The sequence below is a fragment of the Atta cephalotes genome, assembly GCF_000143395.1.
Source record: "Atta cephalotes unplaced genomic scaffold scaffold00001, whole genome shotgun sequence".
NCBI lineage: Eukaryota > Metazoa > Arthropoda > Insecta > Hymenoptera > Formicidae > Atta > Atta cephalotes.
Window position 1 is genome coordinate 12,368,178 of NW_012130065.1, and position 23,890 is coordinate 12,392,067.

Consider the following 23,890-nt stretch of genomic DNA (forward strand, 5'->3'; position numbering starts at 1 on the left):
ACACTCTCTTTCAAATACTTTCGATAAGAGAAACTTTAACCATAAAAGCTAAAGTAGGCCATTTCCATCTAAATTGGCATACCTAAGGCCAATTGATTCTCGGGAAGCGTAACTTCATAGCAGAGCTCGGCATTATACGGATAAATTTCTATTTAATGTGGAAAGTTTTATTTTTAACTGTCTTTTCACGCAATAAACGTGAACAGAATTTTATTTGTTAATCATGTGTTGTTAATTGATATTATAGATCGTAATTGCATAAATAAACTAAGTGCAGTTTCAAAATTTTACAAAAACATTAATTATTATAATATCTACTATATTTCGAGATAATATCATTAATATTACTATTTCGAAATAAACGAGCTTACTAGCTAATTAAGTAGTACTTTATAAAATTAAAATTGATAGCTGATTCGAGCTTATTATTGAAAATTAATTAGATTTACCTAGTTAAGCTAAGCTCTCTCTATATATTATTTCCGTAAAAATATTTTAAAGATTTTTTTGACTGAAATATATCACATTGTTTTATGCAGTTTATTTTAGATAGAGAAATTTATTTATATACTGTGTATATAAAAGTACATTTTTTTCTTGTATAAAAAATATTAAGGTTTTTTCTTGCTTGAAATATATATTATATTATTTTTAAGAAAGGAAAAAATATCTTTCATATTATGAGTCATCATATTTTTTTTGTCTTGAATTATTATTTGCGCGTGCCCTTTATTATTCCATAAAGACTTTCCTAATTCCACCTTGTTGACACATACTCATCACAAATCTAGACCATGAGTCTTTAGCCGTGCTATCCCGAGTCGACGATTCTATTTCTCACCGCGAAAACGTCAGCACATCGTCCGCATTCGTGCCAATCGAGTGTTTGCGTAAATAAAGCAAACAACGGCTGAATTATTCGTGCTATCATAAACGCCACGTCTAAACACATGTCATCAATACCAATTATTCCACAGTTATTATCCTAAGATTGCCGATCTTATTAAAAATCAACTATTAGCTAAGCATCAATTAACGAATAATAAATTGATGATTTTCATAAATTGCAAAGAGATTCATCGTATTTTCCAAAATCAATGGCAAATCTATAAAATTAATTAAAGCCGAATTTATTTTAACTTAGGAGCTATCTAAGTAGCTAGGATCATTAATATAACGTCTGTGTCAATATTTAATATGTCTTAAATTAAAATTAAAAATCACAAAAGACGTCAAGAAGGAGCCCTCTCAAATTGTGACGTGTACAGAAAAATAAAAAAATAAAAATAAAAAATAAAAAAATAAATATGTATCTTAGCTTATATTATGTATTGTGTAAGATGTAGGTATATTTCTCGTTATAACATTTATATGTTATATGTAATCTTACACAATACGTAATGTAAGTTAAGATACAATTTATTTTTCTATGGAATAAATAACATTGTTAATTAATATTTGTCTTACTTAAACAATAAGCACTTGCAACCTTCGTAGAATAATTTATTGGCGATAAATTGTTTAAACATTGACATGCATTGGGGATATACTGCGTCAATAAATTGCAAATAAATAAGCATATATACTTATTTATTTGCAATTATTGATTATTTAATAAAGATAGTAATTGATAACGTTATCCACTATTTACTCATTAAATACGAATTAAAAATGACAATTAAATGATAATATTGTACATCATCACGAATGTTACATTTATTTTACAACATAAAAAAACGAAAAATAACCTAAATAATTATTATAATGATTGCATTTTATTACTTGGAGAATAACCATCTGAAATAATTTTTATATCTTAGCAGCAAAGAAATGAAATTCCACCTGTTTTATTTTATTTCTCCTAACATTTCTTAAAAATCAAATAAATTTGTATAATGATCTCAAATACTAATGAAATTGTAGAACAGTCAGTAATATATAATAGTAGTTAATAATAATAATTTTGAATATTGATTATTTGTGCAATAAAGAATTAGATAACTATTTCCGAGTTAATTGAGGACAAATTTGCTTTAACAGAGTTTGTGTTATTGCAAACTACATGATTCTCTGAAATGCATTGGCAAATTTGTATTTATTAACGCAATTCACCATCAAATCCGTTGCAAATCATGACATGTATCTCAGACACCAGGTATTAATCGTGATACTACAGTCACGATACTACAGTCGCTTCGCAGATTTGCACAGCTCGAATGTCAATGCTTTGCATTCGACATTTGAAGAATGACATTTCAATCGGTCGGATGCGTGCGGGTGCCTGCAAGCACGCCAAAGTGTTAGTAAACGGCTAAAGTTAGTGACACACAGAATAATAAATAGATAAAAAAGTAAGCAGTAAGCAAATCGACATTTTTATTTGTTTACTGTTTATATTATATTATTAATTTTAACTTAAACTTCCAGCACTACCTCCGAAATTTTCGATCATAGTTTATACTTTGAGCTATTGAGAGAAACAGCATATATTTTTTATGATTTGAACTAAAAATCTGAAACAATTCTTGTACACTTACGAAATCTTTAATAATAAGTTTTTACTATAATAAAAACTGAATTATATTTTATTTATTTTTACATTGAAATCCGAATAAGAATTTTGAAAAAAAGTGATAAAAGGCGCAGAGTGGTGTTGCAAGATTAAAAACGTAATAGTAAAAAAAAATTTTTCTACAAAAAAATTTTAACATTTTTGCATGTATTAAAAAGTCCATTACGTCTTTAAGTTAAAATTAATATTTTATTTTTAACAGTGTGTATTATCTTACGTTCACTCTCTATTATGATTGGCTGATTCGTTTACTGCAAAGCTGTCCAAGATCGATATTTTTTAACTTGAAATCGAAATATGTTGGTGTATTCACACCTATTACTGTTCCTATTCTATTGCTGTTTTGTCGTAGCATACGATTCTTGATCTCAGGGACGACATTAGTTTGAAATCGTTAAAAGTTTTCCACTATCTTTAAAAGTATTCTGTTATTCATATTTTTATAGTTATTATAAATATATTATGAATAATAGTATCTTATAATATTAGCATTAAGTAATACTAGACACAGGTCAATAACTTTTAACGATTTTAGCCTAATGTCATCCATGAGATCGAGTATCATGCTAGGGATGTTTATCGTTATTCGATAATATCGAATATTCGATATTTTTTGCCGCTCAATATAAAAATATTGAATAAAAAATTATGAATAAAATATTGATTAGATATTTTTTTATTATTCATATTCACTCTCCATTTTTATGAACTTATAGAGCGGAATCCATAGACGGTGCTCAAGATTTGAGATGATCTTAAGCTAGTGCATGAACCAATCAGTATAACCATATTAGCATCTTAAGATATGAGAAGGGTTGAGATAACGGACTATCATTTCCGGCCTTAGGGAGTTTTGAGTGTATTCGATAGTCGGTAGGTCGGTAGGTCGGTAGATTGGTACTACGCTGAATCTGACTAAGCGCTCAATGAGCTCTTACATTTGTTTGGTTGTACTTTTAGATCTAACAAAATATGCCAATTATATGCAGGAGCGCTCAGTATAAATGATGTCGAGTTTATAAAAAATTATCATTAAATACATTCTTCACCAATTATATTTCTTAACTTTTGTAGATATTATTAGATTTTTGAGTTAATATTTAAAGGATTTAAATGATTAATTATTGAGACATAAAAGAAGGAGTTCTATTTATTGTTTATAATATTGATTGAGACTATAAATAAACGAAGCTTTTCCTACAAAATGATCAAATATCATCAGATCTTTGTTCGCAAGTTTTAAAAAAATTAGGAATTTTTTTTAATCTATTTGCTGTGCAATATATTCGATATAATGTCTATTCATTCGGGAATGAATATAGATAGTTTTAAAATATCTGAATATATTCATAGAATATATTCGATATTTTTGCTCGATATTGACATGTCTACATTACGCACTATGACAAAATAGTAATGAAATGAGAAGTAGGAACGTGGGCGTGAATACTAACACAATCAATTTTAAATCAAAAAATGCCGATCTTAGATAGCTCTGATTTACTGCTTATGTATGTCCTTATTGTTTTACGTCTTCTTGTGCCATTGGTCTTTTGTTCTCCTATGTGCCCTAAGTTTTAAAATACAATTAGACTATTACGGCTGCTCCAGGAAATGCGAGTAAAAAAAATTTCGCGTTACGCGTTTGTTTTCTCTTGTAAAGACATTTTCGGGTTTGCAATCTTAATTATCGCGCTGCGTTTGTATTTTTTTCGTAATAGGCGCGGAAAAGCGCGCATTAAAGAAGCATTTAGAGAAATAATTGGTTTCTAAGAAGGGTAATACGATTTGCTCGTGCACGATGTAATTGCATTCAGTTAATTACGCTCTAATAAAAGGAAAAGCAGTAGATATGGAAAATATGATCAACGAGGCTAGTAATTCAGATATGATTTGATCGTTATCGCGTTGAAAAAGTCTTGATGTTATTGATAAGTTAAAACGCTAGTTCTTGCGCATCCGTCAAGCATTAATTCGTTGCTAGATACGAAGCAAGAAGTAATTTCAGTGCGCCAAGAGAGAGAAAGAAGAGAGAGAGAGAGAGAGAGAGAGAGAGTGTCAACAAAACGTATACATCGAGAAACTCGGTTTACTTCGATTGATTTGATAATCTTGCACAAACGGATGATCGACACAAGTTTCTTGATTGGCCGCAATCAGTTTAGATTAAATCGCAATGTTCAAAATGTACAATTGTCTCACAATTGGCAGTATTAACGGTATGACCGTTGCTACAATATTGTGAATTTTTGTCGAATGAATAACTTAAATGTCAAAATCTATTCCAATCGAACTGTGTTTCTTTGTACAGAGTCAATAACTATTTTTTTATTTTTCTATCATAAAACTTGAGAAATAGCTTGAAGAAATAACACTGATTTATAAAGTTTCTATTTCTGAACAACTGAATAACAAAGCTTATTGTATGTATTGGATTGGAACATAATTTCGTAGCGCCTCATTTGTATTATATTTACTTGTTTTTTTTAAATGCAATGATATATCTATATCGTTCAATAGATCAAACTTTAAGAACCTGTTTTTTTAATTGCGGTACGATGATTTTTAACGAAATTATGAGCAATCAAAGTCGAAATACTTCTTTTATTTAATTTGATAACTCAATAACAAAATTTTAGGAACATTTTAAAAAAATTATTTTATAGGGAAAAGCTTTCGTGTTGGAAAGTCGAAAATTTTTATTATTGTATTTATTTACATGTTTTTTTTTAAGCACATGAAAGTTGCAAAACGAAAAGAAAATTGGCCAGCTCGTAATTTTATATATAAATATATATATAATTATATATAAATATTATATGTAAAAATTTTTAAACTCATAAAAACTCAAAAGATATAGTATAATCTTTTGAAAGAATATATTTTAAGCTTTAAAGTGATTTTTTTAGTAAAATGTCGAAAATGTGGAATATCTCACTAGAGTCCACCCAAAATTACAAATATTTGCATAATTTGAATAAAATATTAAAACTACATAAAATATTAATACTACATATATCTTAATAAAATATACGAAACATAGTAAATCAAAAGTTGCAGCTTCATCAAATGAAAAGTGACAAGATAAAGTTATATTTCCTTTTCGAGGTTAAAATTGTATGCAAGTTTATGTATGTAAATATCTTTCCTGAAAAATGGCCATTGGCTTATTATTTTGTGACCATTGCAATCGTAATTTTTTGAACTAATATAATCATTTTTTAAAGAAATCTGTAGCAATATTTGTGTGCAATTAGTCAAAGAAACGTTTCCGATCCTTATCTGTTACTAAGTTATATGTTAAAAGTTACATCTTATACATTATTCTCTCTTATTTCATTGTTAATCTATCCTAGAATTTTGCACACGTCAAGTTCAATAATTCAATTTCATTATAAAAAAAAATTAGACATTTCTATGGTAACTCGATTTACTAAAGAACCTTAAAACTCTTTTTTAAATTTAAATTTCGTTCATTTTCAATAAAGTTACAGCTATTTAAATTTTAAAGTTCGTAGCGCAACGAACTTTTCTTTCAATGCAATATTTTTAACTGCTGAAAAAGAATGTAAGGTTAAAAAAAGAAGAAAGTTCTATCATCCTAAAGAGTTAGAGAAATCAAGAAATTATCTTTATTTTTGGAAAAATTACAAATTTAAATTATATGTAACTTTTTTCTTTTACTTTACTTTACTTTTCTTTTACTTTACGGAGTGAAATACACAAAAATTCTCTGTTGAGAAACAGAAATATTGTAAATCAATATAATTGTTTGATATTAAATATATTGCTAATAAATTTTATTATTTTAATATATAACTTGAAATTGTAACATAAACATAAATTGTACATAAACATAACAATAAAAGAAACTTCAAATCATAATTTATTTTTATATATTCATTGTAAAAAAATTAAAATTTTTTTATAATTATATTATTTATATTTATAATTATATATCATATACTATATGAATTATATTATTATATAAATTTAAAACAAAGTTACTAAAAAATGAAGAATGATGATCTTTTTTAAAAAATATATCCATTTTCAGTATAAAAAGATTTTCAAAACAATTAAAAAATACCTGTTGTTGTTGAAGAATAAAAATATTAATCAAAATTTGTTGTTTAATCGGTTATCTATTAGATCGAAATGAAATATCAGCAAATTGAGAAAGCTAAAATATTACGTTTGTGTCAAGGTGTTTGATATATGTTAATTTCGGGATTTAAAAAGAAATAAAAAGAAATAAAAAAATTCTAAAAGCTATTATGTTATCTATTAGATAATGGCACGCGTATAAGAATAAGGAATCGATTCCTAATAGGAAATTAATTTTCTTATTAGCAAAAATTTTAATTAAAAAAATTTCAAGAAAGCATCCGAAGGGAAAGTCTTTGAATGCCAGCGTGGTATCGTAATGAATCGTTATGCCCTCTTCATTCCTTTTCGTAGCAATAAATTCTACGTGGAATAATGCGGGTCTATTGGTAATATCTTTCTCGGCATCGCTCTCGGCGCTCGTGATACGAATTAATCCCATTGCTCAATGCAGCAAAGATATATTAACTGAATTACTGCAAGGCGCATTTTTTCTGTACAAACAACCGTGATAGGAATATGTTACACATCGAATTCGACATGCATTTTAATTTCATCTGAAATATATTGCTTTATTTTTCCTAAATGCTTAATGGCGGCCAATAATAACGAATAAAATAGAAAATATATACGAGACAAGTTCGTTAAACATTTCAGAATAAATGCCTTCAAATTTGCCTTCAAATCTGTATACCTATAATATTTTCTTTTACAACGTATTTATTTAATAAAATCATTTAATAAATAAATCCAAAAAGAAAAAACATTACTTTTGTATATTCAATATATGTATTACAAAATAATTATTATATTTTAATCAAGATCTAGCTTGGCTAGTAGTTCATTATTTTTATTTGAAAAAAGAAACAATTTAATTATAAATAGAAAAGTGAACTGTAAACCGTTCTTTGTCTTTTTGCTTTCAGTCGAAGATATGATTAAGGAAGTGGATGTGGATGGAGACGGTCGAATTGATTTCTACGGTAAGATTTCTTATATTGCTATCGCGCGATTTTCGTGCAAACAAGAATAAAAGCAGATGATGAAAAAGAGATTTTAATTTCTATTCGCGTACGATCATTCTTGCAATGATCGATGGAGTCATATCTAAAATAAAAGGAGAATTTAATTTTTTTAACGGAAAAGTAAAAATTGTTCGAGGAATAATGAAAGAAATGAAATACAACTATTTTCTTCTCTTTTCTTTGCAACGTTATCTAACAATTAAAATGTCTTTATAGAAGGGTAGTTATTTAAAAGATTACAGAAAAAAACGAGAGAATGTTATGTAACAATAAAATCTCTTTTGTTATTTCAATATTTTTAATATATATTAGACATCAGAGATCGCGCGTTATATAGCTTTATACTTTTTGCTTTTATAATGATAAATCAATTTTGGTAAATGCGACTAATCGACTTTACATGTTCTTTTTTAAGAAATATTTAAGAATGTATGTTTTACAACTCAAAACGTTACCAAAAATATAAAGATTTATAGATTGTTCTATTATATAAGTATTACCTCTAATTGTAAATATTTGTATAAAATTTGAGTACAATTCTTTTACTAGTTTAAAAGTTATTTAATTTTTTATACAGCGTTTCGAGTTATCTTCATGATCAGATCCATTATTAGAGTGTCAAAGAGTGTTTGTATTTGCAACATTACAGTTCATTAATATCAAGCTCCTCGTTCTGAAAAAGTGAACTGCAGTGTTCACGAAACGCATTTTAATAACGGATCTGAATATAATTATATGTATTATTAATATCTGAAGATAATTTGCGAAATGTATAGCTTCTGTATAAAAAGGAAATATCAAACTGTGGAAAAGCATTATTTAATTTTTTATAAGTTCATCATCTTGTTACGTACATATTGTGCTTGCGGGCGCTCCTTGGCGCGCTTTCTTATTTGATTCTCTTATCGATATTATATTTTTAATTGTAATTAATTCCGATTTATAATTTAAGTTTTATTCTGCCGAGTACTGAAACGTTTGATAATTTTTATTCTTAAACTTTACTATTACGATATTTCTTATTTGACATTATTTATTTAATATGATAGTTTTAATTGTTTAGTTTGATTACAGCGAAATTGATAATTTATTAATGTGTAACACTTCTTTATACCGAAAAAGAACCTAAACCAAGGATTGAAACATCTAAATTTTCTATTAATATAAGTTCTACGCACGTTCATCCTATGTCGGTTTTTATTAAAGCTTTATTGAAAGTTTTTGATTATTTTATTTTAATTTTTACGTAAAATCGGTTTTTGTAGTACTTACTTGCAAATTTTATAATGAAGTAGCATAAAATAATAAAAATTAAATCAATTTTTTTTAATAAAACTCTTACAAATATTTATACAAAAGTTTACTTCGATCTATTTACTTGTTTAAAATAAAAATTATTTATCTAAAATATTGTAATATGGTAATTGCATAAAAAAATCGAAAATCAAATAATTTTGTTTTCTTGCAGCTGATTTCAGAATGTATTTACAACCAAAATTTTTAATTAATATTAGTTTTTTTAGTTGATTTTTTTGGTTGATACGTTTAGTTGATATTACGTAACAAAAATATTCTTAATTCCTTTTTATTTGTGATTTCAGAATTCGTTCACGCTCTCGGCGAGCCGGGAATCGACGAAGATGAAGAGGATGATGACGAGGATCTGCAATCTCCGCTCTTCTAAAAATCACGTTTATTCTCACCTCTCTGTTAGATAAGACATACGGGCAAAAGCGATGTGCAATCTCGCTTTCGCGAAATATTCCTTCTCTCGTGTTTCGCAATCCATACGAGTATGCGATTGACAAACGGAACGAGACTCAAGTTCGACTTCGTAAATTCCGTTTACGTTTCATAATTCTCATCCTTATTCTCAGATTTCGAATCAAATTTTAATGCTGGAATGCGAAGGTCTCGCTAAGCGCATTGTGAATATAGATTACAAAGAAAAAAAACTTAAAAATAAAAAATCTGCACTGAGCTATCGTTACCTGCGTAATCATCGCGGGTACAGCACGAATTTTCGATGTATACTAAACACATACGTCATACGCGAACGGAAACCCTGTCGATCGGGGGATTTTCAATAAATTACGAGTTTCATGACTCGATGGCTCGTGTGACACTTGATTTAATTAACAGTCACCAGTCGTCCGCTGATGAACTCGCAATATGTGAATGTTTTGAACCATATCTAATTCCAAAAATTATACCTATAACCCTCTATACGAATTCAATGATTTCAACTCAAATAGTTTTACGTAGATTGAAAATTTTGTTTGGAAAAAGATTGGTTTCCTTAAAAATAAAAAAAATTCCAGTTACCCTGATGAAATAAAAATTTTCTAGCAGTATAAATCAAATAAATACGCAAAAATAAAACACAAGATTACGAGGAACGATTCTTTCGTTGGCACGCTTAAGAAGATAGCGATAATCAGAAAATTGAGATAATTACATAAGATAAATATAAGGCAGTTTGGTAATGAGCTTGGCGAAATTTCACCGCACCGGATAGAGTGATAAGGGTTTCTGGCGATGAGCCATAAATTCGCAAAAACGCTGGATAAATCATCAGCAGTCGACTATATGACTTTTATCTCGGAAAACGAAAATTATTCGGAAAGTGAAGCCCCTGTCTCTTCGACGATACCGCGACATACCACGCAATGCGGAAAACATGGAGATTTCAATTTCTATTCCTAAAGACTCCTTGCAGAAATTCAATTTAATATTGGTCAATTTAATATTGAAAATTATTTATTTTAAGTATTAAAAGCATTGTTGTCCAGTACTTTTTTAATACCTAAAATACACTGAAAAAATTATCAAATCTTAATACATATTTCTTTGAATAGTACTAAGCAAATATTTTTAATAAATAAATATTTACTCAATAAAAAAATGGTAAGTTAAATCTAATTAATGATTTTTGTATTAAATAAATATATGTTTATATTTAATAAATATTTACTTAGAACTATTTAAACAAATATTTATTGAAATTTAGTTTTTTTCAGTAATTAATCAGTGTAAGTAATTAATTCCAGTATTAAATTTCCGTAAGGAATGAGCAACAAGTGCGAGAAATGATAAACTGATTGAGAAATATAATAAATAATTCTCATTGATTGAGAAACAAATCTAATTCATTTCGCATTTGATATCCGAGGCAGATGTGGCTTCTATATATACCGACTAATACTCTCTTCCGAATCTCTCGATGCCGCACTGGGCAAACTTTAAGATGTAAGATCGTAATTGAATTCCGTCTCGTATGTGGACTTTTTTCCTCGATTTTAATCTCGTCTAATAAACTAGATAACGTTACATTCTATTTAAAGTTAATCTTAAGAGAAACGGACGCATCGCAACTTCTCCGCGGATCGCGCCGATCATGCATGCGTCGCGATGGCGCAATCGCCGAGCGAGCGAGCGGGAAGGGAAAAGAAAGACCGAAGGATCGCTAATGTCGCTCGCTCAATCCCGACGATCCGCGATTATGCCGAATCGATGGATCTGCCACGATTCCTTTCGCCTGAAATTAATCCGGCGACCGGCGGGCGGACTTTACATCGATCTTCGCTCGCTTTGCCCTCCTCGTATTACGTACCTTAAACGACTATATCACTGTTACGCCAATAACAAAGCCGCACGCTGTTTCAAATATTTTAAAGGATTTAATAAATCGCTAAAAAATATATAACTTTGACTGTTTATTTAATTCCTTGTTCTTCTAATTTCTTATACATAAAAAAACTCGGTTTTGCTGAAATATTAAAAAATTTAACTAGATACAAGTGTAAAAATAATTTTATCTATCAAATTAATTATGTGGGACGCTAAAATATCAAAATTTTTTGTTCATGCTTTAATTTCCTCTAATATCATATTTAATTATTTTAATAGTCTAACAAAATTATTTTTAGACTTATATAGCTTGCTGTATTTTTAGATATTTCATTATTTTTTTCTTTTTGTCCATTAACATCAAATGTCCTTTAGGATTTCTCTAATTTCTATTCCTGTTCAACCGTGTGCTCAACTCTATCAATTGCTGATTTTTCGATTTGTTTTATTAAGTTGCTGATAGATTTCTTATCCCTCTAAAATCTCTTTTCACAATATATTGTTATCTAAAAATTAAAGGTTATCGAGAAATTTATAAATGAATTTTATTGTTGAATCTCGTGAACCTTTAATCTTTAACCATCATATGTACCATATGTATTGAAATTCTCTATTTTTATGGACAGTATGTTGATTCTGAAGTATTACATTCATTACTGTTTAAAGTTTATAATATTAAATTATATTCAATTTAAGTTATTTTATAGGTTGCTACTGCAGCTTCTATTCTATATGTCATTAATTTAACTGATACAATAAACAAACAATTTAACTTAAGAAGTGTATTAAATTTATTATAACTCAAATTTAGTTTATTATTTATGTATCATTAACAAGAAAACCGTCGGAGCCATCCCTCATCGATTTTGATAGGCTTTGGATATGTTGTATAAAAAAATACTAGACCCATATTTTTTTATCATCTCAAGGTTTAGAGGGTGAAACATTTCCTCAAAAAATATGGATTTTATCGTTTTTAGCAAAGATCTTCGAAAGTATGTGATATATAAAAAATGTTTAATACGAAAGTTTTATGCTCTATATAATGGTATATTTACTTTTTTTAATATCAAAGATATTTGCTAAAAACGATAAAATCCACATTTTTCGAGAGGGTGTTTCACTCTCTAAATCTTGAGATAAAAAATCAATCCGAACACTGTTTATTTTAATAAAACTAAATAATTCAACTAGAAATGATTAGATGTGCAATTGTATTTTTAACTATATTTTATATTAAAATAATACATTTTGATATTATATTTGGAAATTAAAATAACAAAATATTATTTGAGAAATTGATTTTAGAGAATTAAATTTACTGTTACTCTTTAACAATTAATTAATATGACACGTCTTTCAAAGTTTCCGTTCTCTATTCTTGCTTTATTGCATGTTCAATTTATCGATTAGTTTGACCGAGTTGCCGATAGATTTCCTTTATTCCTCTAAATTGAAATTCTCGCAGTTTTATTTGTGACATTATTTACTAAAAATTATTAATTAGAAAGAATGAAACTTTTTTGTCTTCTTCATATATTTCTCCATTTTTTTCTTCAACGTTCATTTTTATTAGCGATAAATAAACTTACATATCTTTACAGTAACAATGTCCCATTCGTAACTCTCAGAAAATATGAGAATATCTATTCGCAAAGATTCGTGTAGATCAAAATTTCCATCTCGCTTGTCGCATTTGGTTGTTAATTTCGCCTTTCGCATTCTCGATTCAACGATGAACGAATGAACGAACGAACGAACACTTTAAAAAAATCAGTACGATGGTACGTAAATATTTTATAATGATCATCGTCTACGTTGCGTACGTTGTTTCACATGCGATCTACGTACAAGTCTTAAATGTTACTTACAGTACTAACGATTAGCGAGCGTACAACAGCCAAACATGAGAGAATAAGTGAACAACATAAGATTGCTGCTGCTACAAGTATTGTAATCGACATAGCAATCGGAGCCTATTGGCTTACATATTTTCTCTTCGCAAATTTTGATATTAGTTTTTCTCAGACTGTCCTCTTTTTTGTAAGTTCCCTTATGTCATCTGGCGGACTATCTCTCATCAACTGGCGTTTATGATCCAATTGCGTGCATCTCCTTTTTCCACCGTAACATTATCTATCCTTCGTCTTTATCAACTTTTTATTACAATTCTATCTTAATCTAAAATAATTCTTACCAGAATCCTGTCTGTACAATATTATGTATTTCGTTGCATGATCAAAGTCACGGTAAATCGATGATTAATTTGATTTAATTGTTGTGCCTATCTTTGATAAGCATAATTATAATAGAAAAGGATTCTAGGATTAATTGAGTACTAGACTATCGGTCCGATCAGACTCAAATCTTCATTATCTTCAGACAAAAGATCAGAGATAAATTTATACATCTTCGAGGTGATAAAATACAATTTAATCTTTTATACCAAAAATTTGACGTTTTTATTCTACTAGAAGAATTTTTATTTAATTTTTTTCATTGATCCCGTCGCACAATGATTCTATCATTATTATTATCTACTTAAATAAACTGGCGATGTGATCGGATTCTTATCTGCAATTTTTATCTCGTTCATTACCTGACGTCGTTAATTCTTCTTGTATCGAAACTAAACTTATCAATCACAAAACAGATCGTGCAGCATAAACAAAATTACGGTGAAAAAGAGCATAGCTTTATTATATCGCTGTGCGATAGACTGTGACAATGCCAGTTAAGAGGAGAGAATGTACGTTTTGTAGCCTGAAATATCGGAGATCGCCATTTAAATATTTGTCAGATGGAAACGAAACTTGTTTCTTCCAACAAATCCTTAAATTAATGTTTTATTACAAGCCTCTCTCGCACTTATTCCATTAACGCGGAAAACACAACGTTTACTATATCTCAAACGTGCCTAGTCACTTCTCAGACGTCTTAATGGATCTGTATGTGTTGCTTGGGAATATTTAAACAGTCTCACACAAATCCGTCTTGATACGCTCTATCCGCGAGAAGCGTTAATTCTTTATGCGTCGTGTGGGTGCCTCCCTTTCTCTTAAATAGAAGTTCATGCAGGTAAGAGTTCATTGCAGCCTTTACCTCTCAATATGGTCCTCTCAAAACGAAACATTTTACCATACTTTTAATCGGTTTAATTTAACCGATACAATGAATAACGTAACGATAAATCGTGCCGTCATTTCAATCCGCCCGAGATGACGTTCCCAACAGACCATCTAAAAGACACATTTATTTGACCGCAAAAAATGGGCCTGTTGTCAAGTCGTATTGCCGGGGAAGTCAAAAACGCATAGAAAAGGCCTCAATCAAGATAGACTTGATTGCTTAAAAATTTCTTGATCGCGATTCAGTGATCATAAGTATTAGATGCCAAAGGCAGTATATCAAATAAAAAGTATAATTGTATATGTATAAAAAAAGGTATATTCGCGCGACTCGAGCCTTCTTCGTGAAGTTTTTGGCTTGCTCGTGAAACTGCTTTCCGTTCTCCTCGCTGCATGACTTCTTCTCTAAGATACGTAACACATAATGCCTGTGTCAGTGTTTAAGCAGCTATCGCTTATCGCGTCTCTTAAGCGTATCGCGTCCCTTAATCGTATACGCGCATCGGCAACGGTCCATTTACCGATGATATAATCCACAATCGACGTAATATAATGGCGCAATGCACCATTCTGTCCTGTATCAATTCGTCGATCAATTATCAATTATCAATTTTGCATCTTGGCGTAAAACAATCACGCAGTTAGCTGCCAATACGCCTAATTATTCACAATCAAACATTCCGTCGTAAGCTCAGAGGACTTACGCTGTTCCTTAAAGTAAATAGCATTTTGCCGATCGCACCTATTCTCCTTGAAAAACGTCCATCGAGCAGAAAGCAACAGTATATTCAAGATCGTCACGACAATTCAATAATAGTCACGTTAGTTTTCATCAAATAGTCGACAGTTATTCACTGCAATGATATTACATGGATATTTTTCAAGATCATCCACACCAGAATATATCGTTAAGATCTGGCGATGAGCGATGGATACACTGGCGAGTAACATTCAGAGACACGAGTAATTCTTGAGGAATCTCCCTCCCAAAGTCTTCTGCGTTTAAATGCCACTCGCAATTGTCGCTCAGTTGCTGTTCTCGACAGATTTCTTATCGTTTGCCCTGGCAGCGGTGCCTACAGCTGCAAAGCGCAATCGTCTTCGTCTAACGAGAGCGAATGTCGACATTGGATGCCGGCGACGAAGACGCGAAGATGGGACCGCAGGACAATCGGGATCCCATCTCGCGATGGGTCCTCCTCAAAGTACGGGCTCCTCGTCGGTCTCATCATTCTCGTCAGTTTGTTGGGACGAAGCAGTGTTCGCCGAGGGATTCGTCTTGATCCGTCGGTGTCGTTTCTGCTGACTATTGGTGTTGTTGCCGCCGCTATTGCTGCTACAACTGCTTATGCTACTGCTGGTGCTGCCACTTGGACTATTGCCGCCGGTGCCGCTACAGGCCAAATCGAAGGTAGCAATTTGTCCGTGAGCAGTTATCAAGGGCCGTAGAGCTGTGCGCACGGACCAGTGTAGTCGCGGATATGCGCGTTCCTGTTGGAGCATCAGCTCCTTCCTTCTATTTTGTTTCTGTAACATATAAGATAAGAAAAAAATCGATAAGAATGTATCTTACAAACAAATAAGAGAATTAATTTCTTAATAATAAAAGTAGAGAGTAGTCAAAGTAGATGTAGCTTAACAGTCAACTTTGAAAAAAATTCTACGATCTTTGATAGATTTTACCTCAGACAGAGTTTGCGAATCTCGCGAGATAGGCAGCTTCTTGCTCTCCGTGAATTGCTTCAATGCCTTCTCTCGCACGTAGATAAATGGTCTAATAACCCTGAGATCCTCCCGACGTATGTAGTAGTGTGCTTTCATAGTTTTCAATACACCACCGTGAAGTACTGAGATAAGAAAGCTTTCCGTGAGATCATCTAAATGTTGACCGAGCGCTAGTACGTTATATCCGTTCCGTTTCGCCAAAGAGTATAATTGTGTCCTGACCGATTTGTCGCAGAAACTGCAAGTCCCGCTGGCAATGCTAGCGTCCAATGGATTATCGACGTTAACGCTGTTTGAGTCCGTCACCTGTTCCTCATAAAAATAGGGAATCTCCAGAGTCTTCAGATAACTCATTAATTCCATGGGATCGGAGCCACCAGTGTCAATTGTGGCCGCACCGATCTCAAAATCGATTCCTTTCGATCTAACATAAAATCTGTACTGATGTAGAGTATGTAGAAGAGAAAGCGAATCTTTGCCGATCGCTGACAGACAGACTAAGACCTTGTCATTGTCCCGAATCATATCGAATTCTTGCATAGCTTCCACCGAAGGTTTCCACATGTTCTTCGGCGGGCAGTGCCATTGAGTTCGTGGGAATTCAAGTCTGGACTCGTTGTCATCAAAATTATTCTCTTGACCATCGCCCTCCTCCTCTCGCAGGTCGCCTGTGCATTCCTCATCTTCCGAAAGATTATCGTTTTGACGCGCTTGCTGTTTACCACCGCACTTAGTCGACAGACTCATCATTGATGATGTTCTGGGTTTTCGTCCGTGACTATGAGCGGAGTTGGATTCGGCGCTGCTACTTCGTTTCAGATCCAACGAGTCTATCGATTTATCGCTCTCTTGAAAGGACATATTTATACCGCTGTCCTGGGAGCTGACCGAATTCACGGCTGAATAAATCTTTGGCAAAACCTTCCGAGCGTCGCCGATGTCGAGACCGCCACGTCCCTCCTGTGAATCATCATCCACATAGTCATCTACGTCATTCTCCACCTCCTCATCCTCAGTCTTCGAACGAGTGCGCACTATTTGCTCGGTTTCGGATGGCTTCATCACATAAATTACCGTCTCGTCCGAGGAGCATTCGCTGGACATTTTACTCTCTTGTTGTGACAACTCGCCAACTTTGCTGGTGATCTCGAGCGGTCCACTTTTTCTAGAGCTCGAAAGACGCGGAGATGCCGATGAGGGAAGCACGATTCTTCCACGATCGGGCGAACCACATCCGTTCGAAGAAACGTCTGAAGTAGATGCATCGGGCGAATACCTATGAAGTCCGTCAACGGCATTCACCATGCATCTGTTGAAAAAAAATCCACATAAATGTGACAACTTTAAAAATGATATCATTAATTCTATTAAAAATTATTGTATTTTAATGATCGTATTGTATCGTACAATACTTTATATTAGTATCATACTTTAATCTATAATATTGTATTATTACTAATAATAAATTACCTTATTTCAGATTTCACTTCGCTCGCCATTTCCTTCGAGAATTCCATTAAGTACTCGGCGATGTCGCTAGCCGTGAACGAGTCATGTCTCGACTGTTTATCCTCCACGCATGTTTGATTAACTATACTCTGAGCCCGGGAGTGATGCTGTGGCGTATTCTCAGACGTATTTGTTTCCGACAAAGCGTCATCTACTTTGGAAATCACTTCGCGGATCTCCGATTTGATTTCAGTCGCTAATTCCTTGGTCATTTCTTTCACATATGCGCTCAGATCATCCTGACCCATATTCATCGAAATAGGCGAAGATCTGCCACCACCTATCAACCTCTCAGTATAATCGCTGGTAGACGAGTATGAAGACGGCGGCGATGCCGGATTATGATTATAGTTCAGGGAAGAGATCGAGTGACTCGGACTGGCGGCAGAATCCAATTCTAAAGAGTTTAACTCCGTTTGACTACTGCAGCTGCAGTGAAGACGTCTCTGTTTCGATGAACCGTTCGACGTGCTCAGGCCCAAGCTGGTCAGAGTTTGCGGGCTCAATGGAAGTGGCGGGATCGGCGAGGACGCCGTTGCGGCACCAGTGCGATTTCCCTGTATGTTACATCCATCAGTGGTGCTACCCAGAGAATTGCATCTCGCTCGCCCGGCATTAGTCGCCTCCATTAGTTCCCTCTGTTCTTTCGTTGTTCGAACGGTCGTACGAGATGTAGATCCCAGGACCGAAGTAGTGACGGCCTCGCCTACCATGAATCTAACTGGCATTGGTGAATTTGGACATGTAGCGGGTGATCGGTGTCCAGAGAACTGTTCATTTTGATTTGGACTCTCCTCCTCGCTGTTACTTGATGAGGATGGTTGGTTTAGTTCTGTCGAGGTCGCCATCAAAGTTCTTTGAACCGTGCTTAACGCCGGTAGGCTTCGATGCCTCGGTGAGGTTGTCGAGATGGGTGCATTGCCTGTACGCGGAATGTCGCTATTCAGTCGTCTCATGCCATTCGTCAGCGTCAGGCAGTTTACTAGACTATCGTGACTGGTGATGACGGTGTTCGTATTGTACTTGTTCCAGGCCAGCAAGGGATTGAATGGCACGTCCTGTTTGACGTTCTGCGAGTTACCCAAAAGTAGATCCTGTGCCTCGCTTGGTAGTATGAACCAGCGCAATGCTTCCATACGCTCGCACATAAAGTTGAAACTCTTATCAATCTGCAACGGATATCGCTGTGCCATTTTACGAGCACGATTGAAGATGTTTCGGGCAGTCTGCAGGCAGTCACCGTAGTTCTGTGGGAAGATGCCGGCGCCGGAAGCTCGTCTCTCCGTGGCATTCATTCTTCCGTCCGTATATCTGATTGAACCTAACCACTTACGTTCCTTGAAAACGCTGTTGGTGTGATGTCGCCATTCACCAGTATCAGGATTCAGTACGTACTGTGGCAACAACTTCCAGCCTTCAGTGGCTACCATCTTAAGAGCTTCCAGTACAAAGGCAATTTCCGTCTCGTTCATAAAGTAAGGAAAGGACAGTCTAGCAAAGCCCGGTCTAAGACTCTCCGCGATGGTCTCCTCGACGCCATTCTGTTGTCTGAAATGAAATAAATTATATACAATCTGCATGTATTGCACTTTTATGAAAATAGAATCCTACGTCAAGTTGGGACTGAAAGCTGACGTACCGTCTATTTCTAGGCATGTGTCTATTATGCGAAATTATACTGCGCTGAGTTTAATAGGCAACTACTTTCTGCTCTACTGATTTGTGCGATGTACGTAATCTTTCGAACGGATGACAATATTATTTTATGCGAAGCGATGAAGTAATTAAAAGATAATATAATTTGAATAAAATCAGTTTTTTTCCCATTTACATTATTTATGATAAAGAAATAGTGTAAGATACAATCAATATCAAATGAAGAAATTTTATTTAACGGATATTTTCTCTTTTTATTTAAAATTAATTAAATTGAAGACATATGAGATAATAATAATTATTTAAATATATTAAATATATTGGATCATTCTATGAATAGCATTTTTTATCTTATGATTTTATTATATTTTTTATAATTTAATCAATGTAGAATATAGATAGAAATATATCGGAGGCGATTTGAGCATTTCTTTTAATCAATTATATATTATCATTCGAAAGATAAGATTTAAACGATTTATATTCTTATATATAAGATATTTTTTCTTTTTTTTTTTGAGCTCTTGAGATTTATTTTCTGAAATATCGACATTTAATTTAGAATTATTTTATACAGCAACAAATTCAAAACAACTCTTTAAATAAAAATTATTCTAATCATTTCGCGCGATGTCGAATATATTTATAATATATTTCGCGATAAATATAAACTTTATCGAAATAGTTCCAGCCCTGTGATTTAAATGTAATAAAAGAATTATATACCTTTCCAAGAGGATGCTTTCATATTTCTTGGCGAGTTCACGGTCGATCCCCATTAGATGATGGGCGTAACGACCCGTGCACGCGCATCCTCCTCGTGCCTGGATACCAAAGACGTCATTCAGGACAGCGCAGACAAAGTTATGGTGAAGGAACGTGCCGCGAGGATGGCGCACCATAAACGAAAAGATGGGTAATCGTTTCACGTTGTGCGAGGAATTGCCGAGTAGAATCAATTCTGGAATCGTGCGCACGTGGGCCAAGACTTGCCTGAAGAGAAAGCGATAATCATTAGTATCGTGTTGAACTATTGCAACGGATCTATGTATCAGCGATCTCATCTCAATTACGTGCGTAATATGATCGGTGAAATTGTACTCGTAATCATATTGTAATCATAAATGAATTTGTACAAAGTTAATCCGAAAGAAAATGATCCGCTGATAAAAAAAGTCCCAAATAGCGTTCTAACGCTTTCTATGAATCAGCGTAAATAGAAAAATAGAAAAGCATTCACGATAAGAAATTATTCGAAATGATCATATTTGTTTCCTGGATGGTAAGAAAAGACGTGAGAAAGATGCCTTATACAATTCTAAAGCGGCCCCTATAAACGATTAATATTACATAATTTATTATTACTGATTATCCAGACAGTATATTGAACTTCCAGACTGTTTGTTTTAAACTGTTTACGTTAAATATTGTCTAAAGTAATTGTACAATAATATTGAGCGTCTAAGAGTCGCTTTACGAGTCGTATGCGATCGCTGTTTCGGATATAATTAAAGACTCTATAACAGTTTTACGAGCGATTTTGTTAATCTTATGATAAAGAAAGGTACGTATACTATTTTCCTGTACATATACTATCTCATAATTTAAGGGTTATCTATAGTAAAGATAGTAAATTGTGAGTAAAAAATTGATCGATCATAATCAATTATATTCTCCTAACATTCTGTAATAATCGATTTCTTATAGTTTACTATCTTATTATCTCCATTGTATAGACAGTCCTTTTGCACTTTGTTTTACTATTTAATCTTAATTCTGTTTTACTGTAATATCTAACTTACTATAATCTTAATTAAGATTACATAGTGTGTGAATTATAATAAATTAAGATATATGTATACAGAGAGGCAGTATGTACTCTCTAAAATTTTTAGAGTGTCATTTTGAAGAATGAATTTTCACTTTTAAAGATTGAAAATTGAGCTATTCTTTTTCAAGACTGACTCAATTTTTATCTTTCAAAGTGAGATTCCACTTCAAAGAATTTAAAGAGTACATATATCTTTCTCTATCTATAAGATTTTGACAAAATCGCCAGATTCTGTTATGGGATCTTTAGTCGTCATATAATCGAAGCGTGATTTCTCCGCCTTGAAAAGAAATGCGCTCACCGAGAGATCTTATCTTGCCGCGCGACGATCGCCCTCGGCGTGACGTTCTCCTTCAGTTGGACCGCCAATCCACATCGGATGCTCTCGACTACACCAGCGGTTCCGCTCTCGCCTCGCAATTCAGGATCACGGTGATAGTAATGGGAGTCCCTCATGTCCTCCGGCTCAACGTCCTCCCGCAGAAGCCATCGTTTGGTCACCAATATACCGGGCGATTGCACGCCGCCAATAAATTTGTGACCCGCGAAGATAATTGCGTCCTTGTGTACCGCGGTCTCTTCAACTCCGGGTAGATGCGGATTCATATCAATCGGAACGTATGGAGCTGAAAAAACAACATTGATAACATCGTAGCGTCGTGTCTTCTATCCCCGACACTGAATCGCTTATCATCTGTCCATTACATAACGTTCGAGCGCTTATGTAAAGGATTTTAGAGAGAAGTATTATAACATCAATAATATTTAAATTATCTTTGTTACGAAAATATTTATTTTACATGCATCACACAAGATGGAACATTCGCGTAACACATATCAAAGCCAGTAACAAATCTTCAGAATGAGTGCAATGTAGAAAAATTAGAGTGTATATTATAACCAATTTTGGTATAAAAAATAAGTGTATTAAATTAATAAAGTTTTTATATAGCTGTGGATTAACTCAACATTATTCACGTGATTTCTTTTAACGTAATTATTGACGTTTCTGATACATTATATCTCAATTTTCATAATTTTCTAATAATTTACAATTAAATAAAGATAATATTTTATATATACTTTAGATAAAGATAAATGTAGAAAAAATTTTTTTAATTGTGAAACAATTTACGCTAAATATAATAATGTGTATAAATAGCATTCTGATCGTTTTAGACACCTTATGCGCGTGAAAGGTTAATTAACAGCTCGTTTTTTTATTAATTTTGTACGGAAATAATAATTTTACTGAAATATCTAAAAATTTAGATAGATGCAGATCTAAAAATAATTTTGTTAAACTATTAAAATAATTATGTAAAAAACTCAAATATAATGAATAATGCTGCAAAAAATTTTAATATTTCAGCAATCAGTTTGAACATTCTACACCCAGAAAAATATTATTCTATTACTAAGAGAATTTGAGTCTTTAACAAAGAATATTTTCATAATAATAATCTTAAGCTATACTTATTAAAAATTCTAGAAAAACTCATTATATATTCAAAATAAAAATAAAATTTATTTTCTTTTGAAAAATGTTACAAAATTAATTGAAAAAGTGACTTTATATAATAAGCAAATCGAATTTGTTTTAATTTAATAATCTTGACTGAAATATTAAACTTACTAGAATTCATTTTAAATAAATTTAATGCTTGATGAACTTATAACAAATTTGCGGATATATGAACTTTTAAATTATTTGAAACAAATAATCATTTACTTATGTACAGTATGTATTTTTTTGTGTGTACATATAATTATGTGTATATATAATTTAATAGTCCAAATAAAATTATATTTCCAGATCTATATTTAATTAAATTTTTAAATATATCAGCAATACTGTTCTTTCCGTGTAGCTTGAAAATTACATGCTATGGTAATCGATCATGACCGATTGGATTGGTTAGCAACTGATTTTATGCTTTGATAGATCATTACCTGCGGTGGTGTAATCCCACACGCTAAGTGCGCCATATTGATGCAGCAGGAGGGTCGTCGCGACGTCATCTGCCAAAACCCCCGTTATACAACTAGCAGCGTTGAAACATCCGATCATTTGCGCAACGCCCTCGCTCCGCATTCTTGCGAGGCCCCGTTCGAGATCATTCAGATCCAAGAAGCCCTCCCGGGTCTCGGAAACTCGTACTATCTGTAAAGACAGTTTAATTGCTCTCAAATCAAAGGACTCGCCGCTCGACGATGATCGTGTCTACAATCAGATGACTGTGAACAATCAAGCGTCAATCCCCGACTATTCTAGATTGAGGGTCATTTTTGTGAATTATAGTGCGCCTTGAAAATATTTATACGAAACGTCTCAAGGCCTCTACGAAATTTATTAGAAACAGATTCTTTGAAGTCAACTGCTTGTGTTATATTTGAAGATACGTATTTGTTATAAAATAAAAAATTTATAGATACATAAATATTTATATTTTACAAGCTAACGAATTAATTAATCTTTGGACGCACGATGATTTTCCGGTATATTATACACACAATGAACTGTATCAGGTTAATTTTTATCACTTTATAACTTATATTCACAAAAATTATTAAGTAATTCTTATATATGTATATATATATATATATATATATATATATATATATATATATTCTACTATACTTTAGTAGTAGTTATTAGTATAAGTTATATATAATAAATAAAAATAAAAGTAAAATTTACTACTTA

The 23,890-nt window shown here is 32.4% G+C and overlaps 1 protein-coding gene across 1 annotated transcript in view; it reads right to left on the reverse strand.

Moving 5' to 3' along the window:
• Positions 1–15,662: 15,662 nt before the first annotated feature.
• The window catches only part of LOC105627199, a 91,588-nt gene continuing 83,360 nt past the window's right edge, over positions 15,663–23,890 (reverse strand). Inside the window, exons 4-9 of the mRNA XM_012208489.1 lie at positions 23,137–23,347; positions 21,485–21,809; positions 20,079–20,345; positions 17,658–19,244; positions 16,146–17,496; positions 15,663–15,989 (exon numbers count right to left, since the gene is read on the reverse strand). Of these exons, the coding sequence (XP_012063879.1) occupies positions 15,663–15,989; positions 16,146–17,496; positions 17,658–19,244; positions 20,079–20,345; positions 21,485–21,809; positions 23,137–23,347 (4,068 nt within the window). The remainder of the gene's footprint in view (positions 15,990–16,145; positions 17,497–17,657; positions 19,245–20,078; positions 20,346–21,484; positions 21,810–23,136; positions 23,348–23,890) is intronic.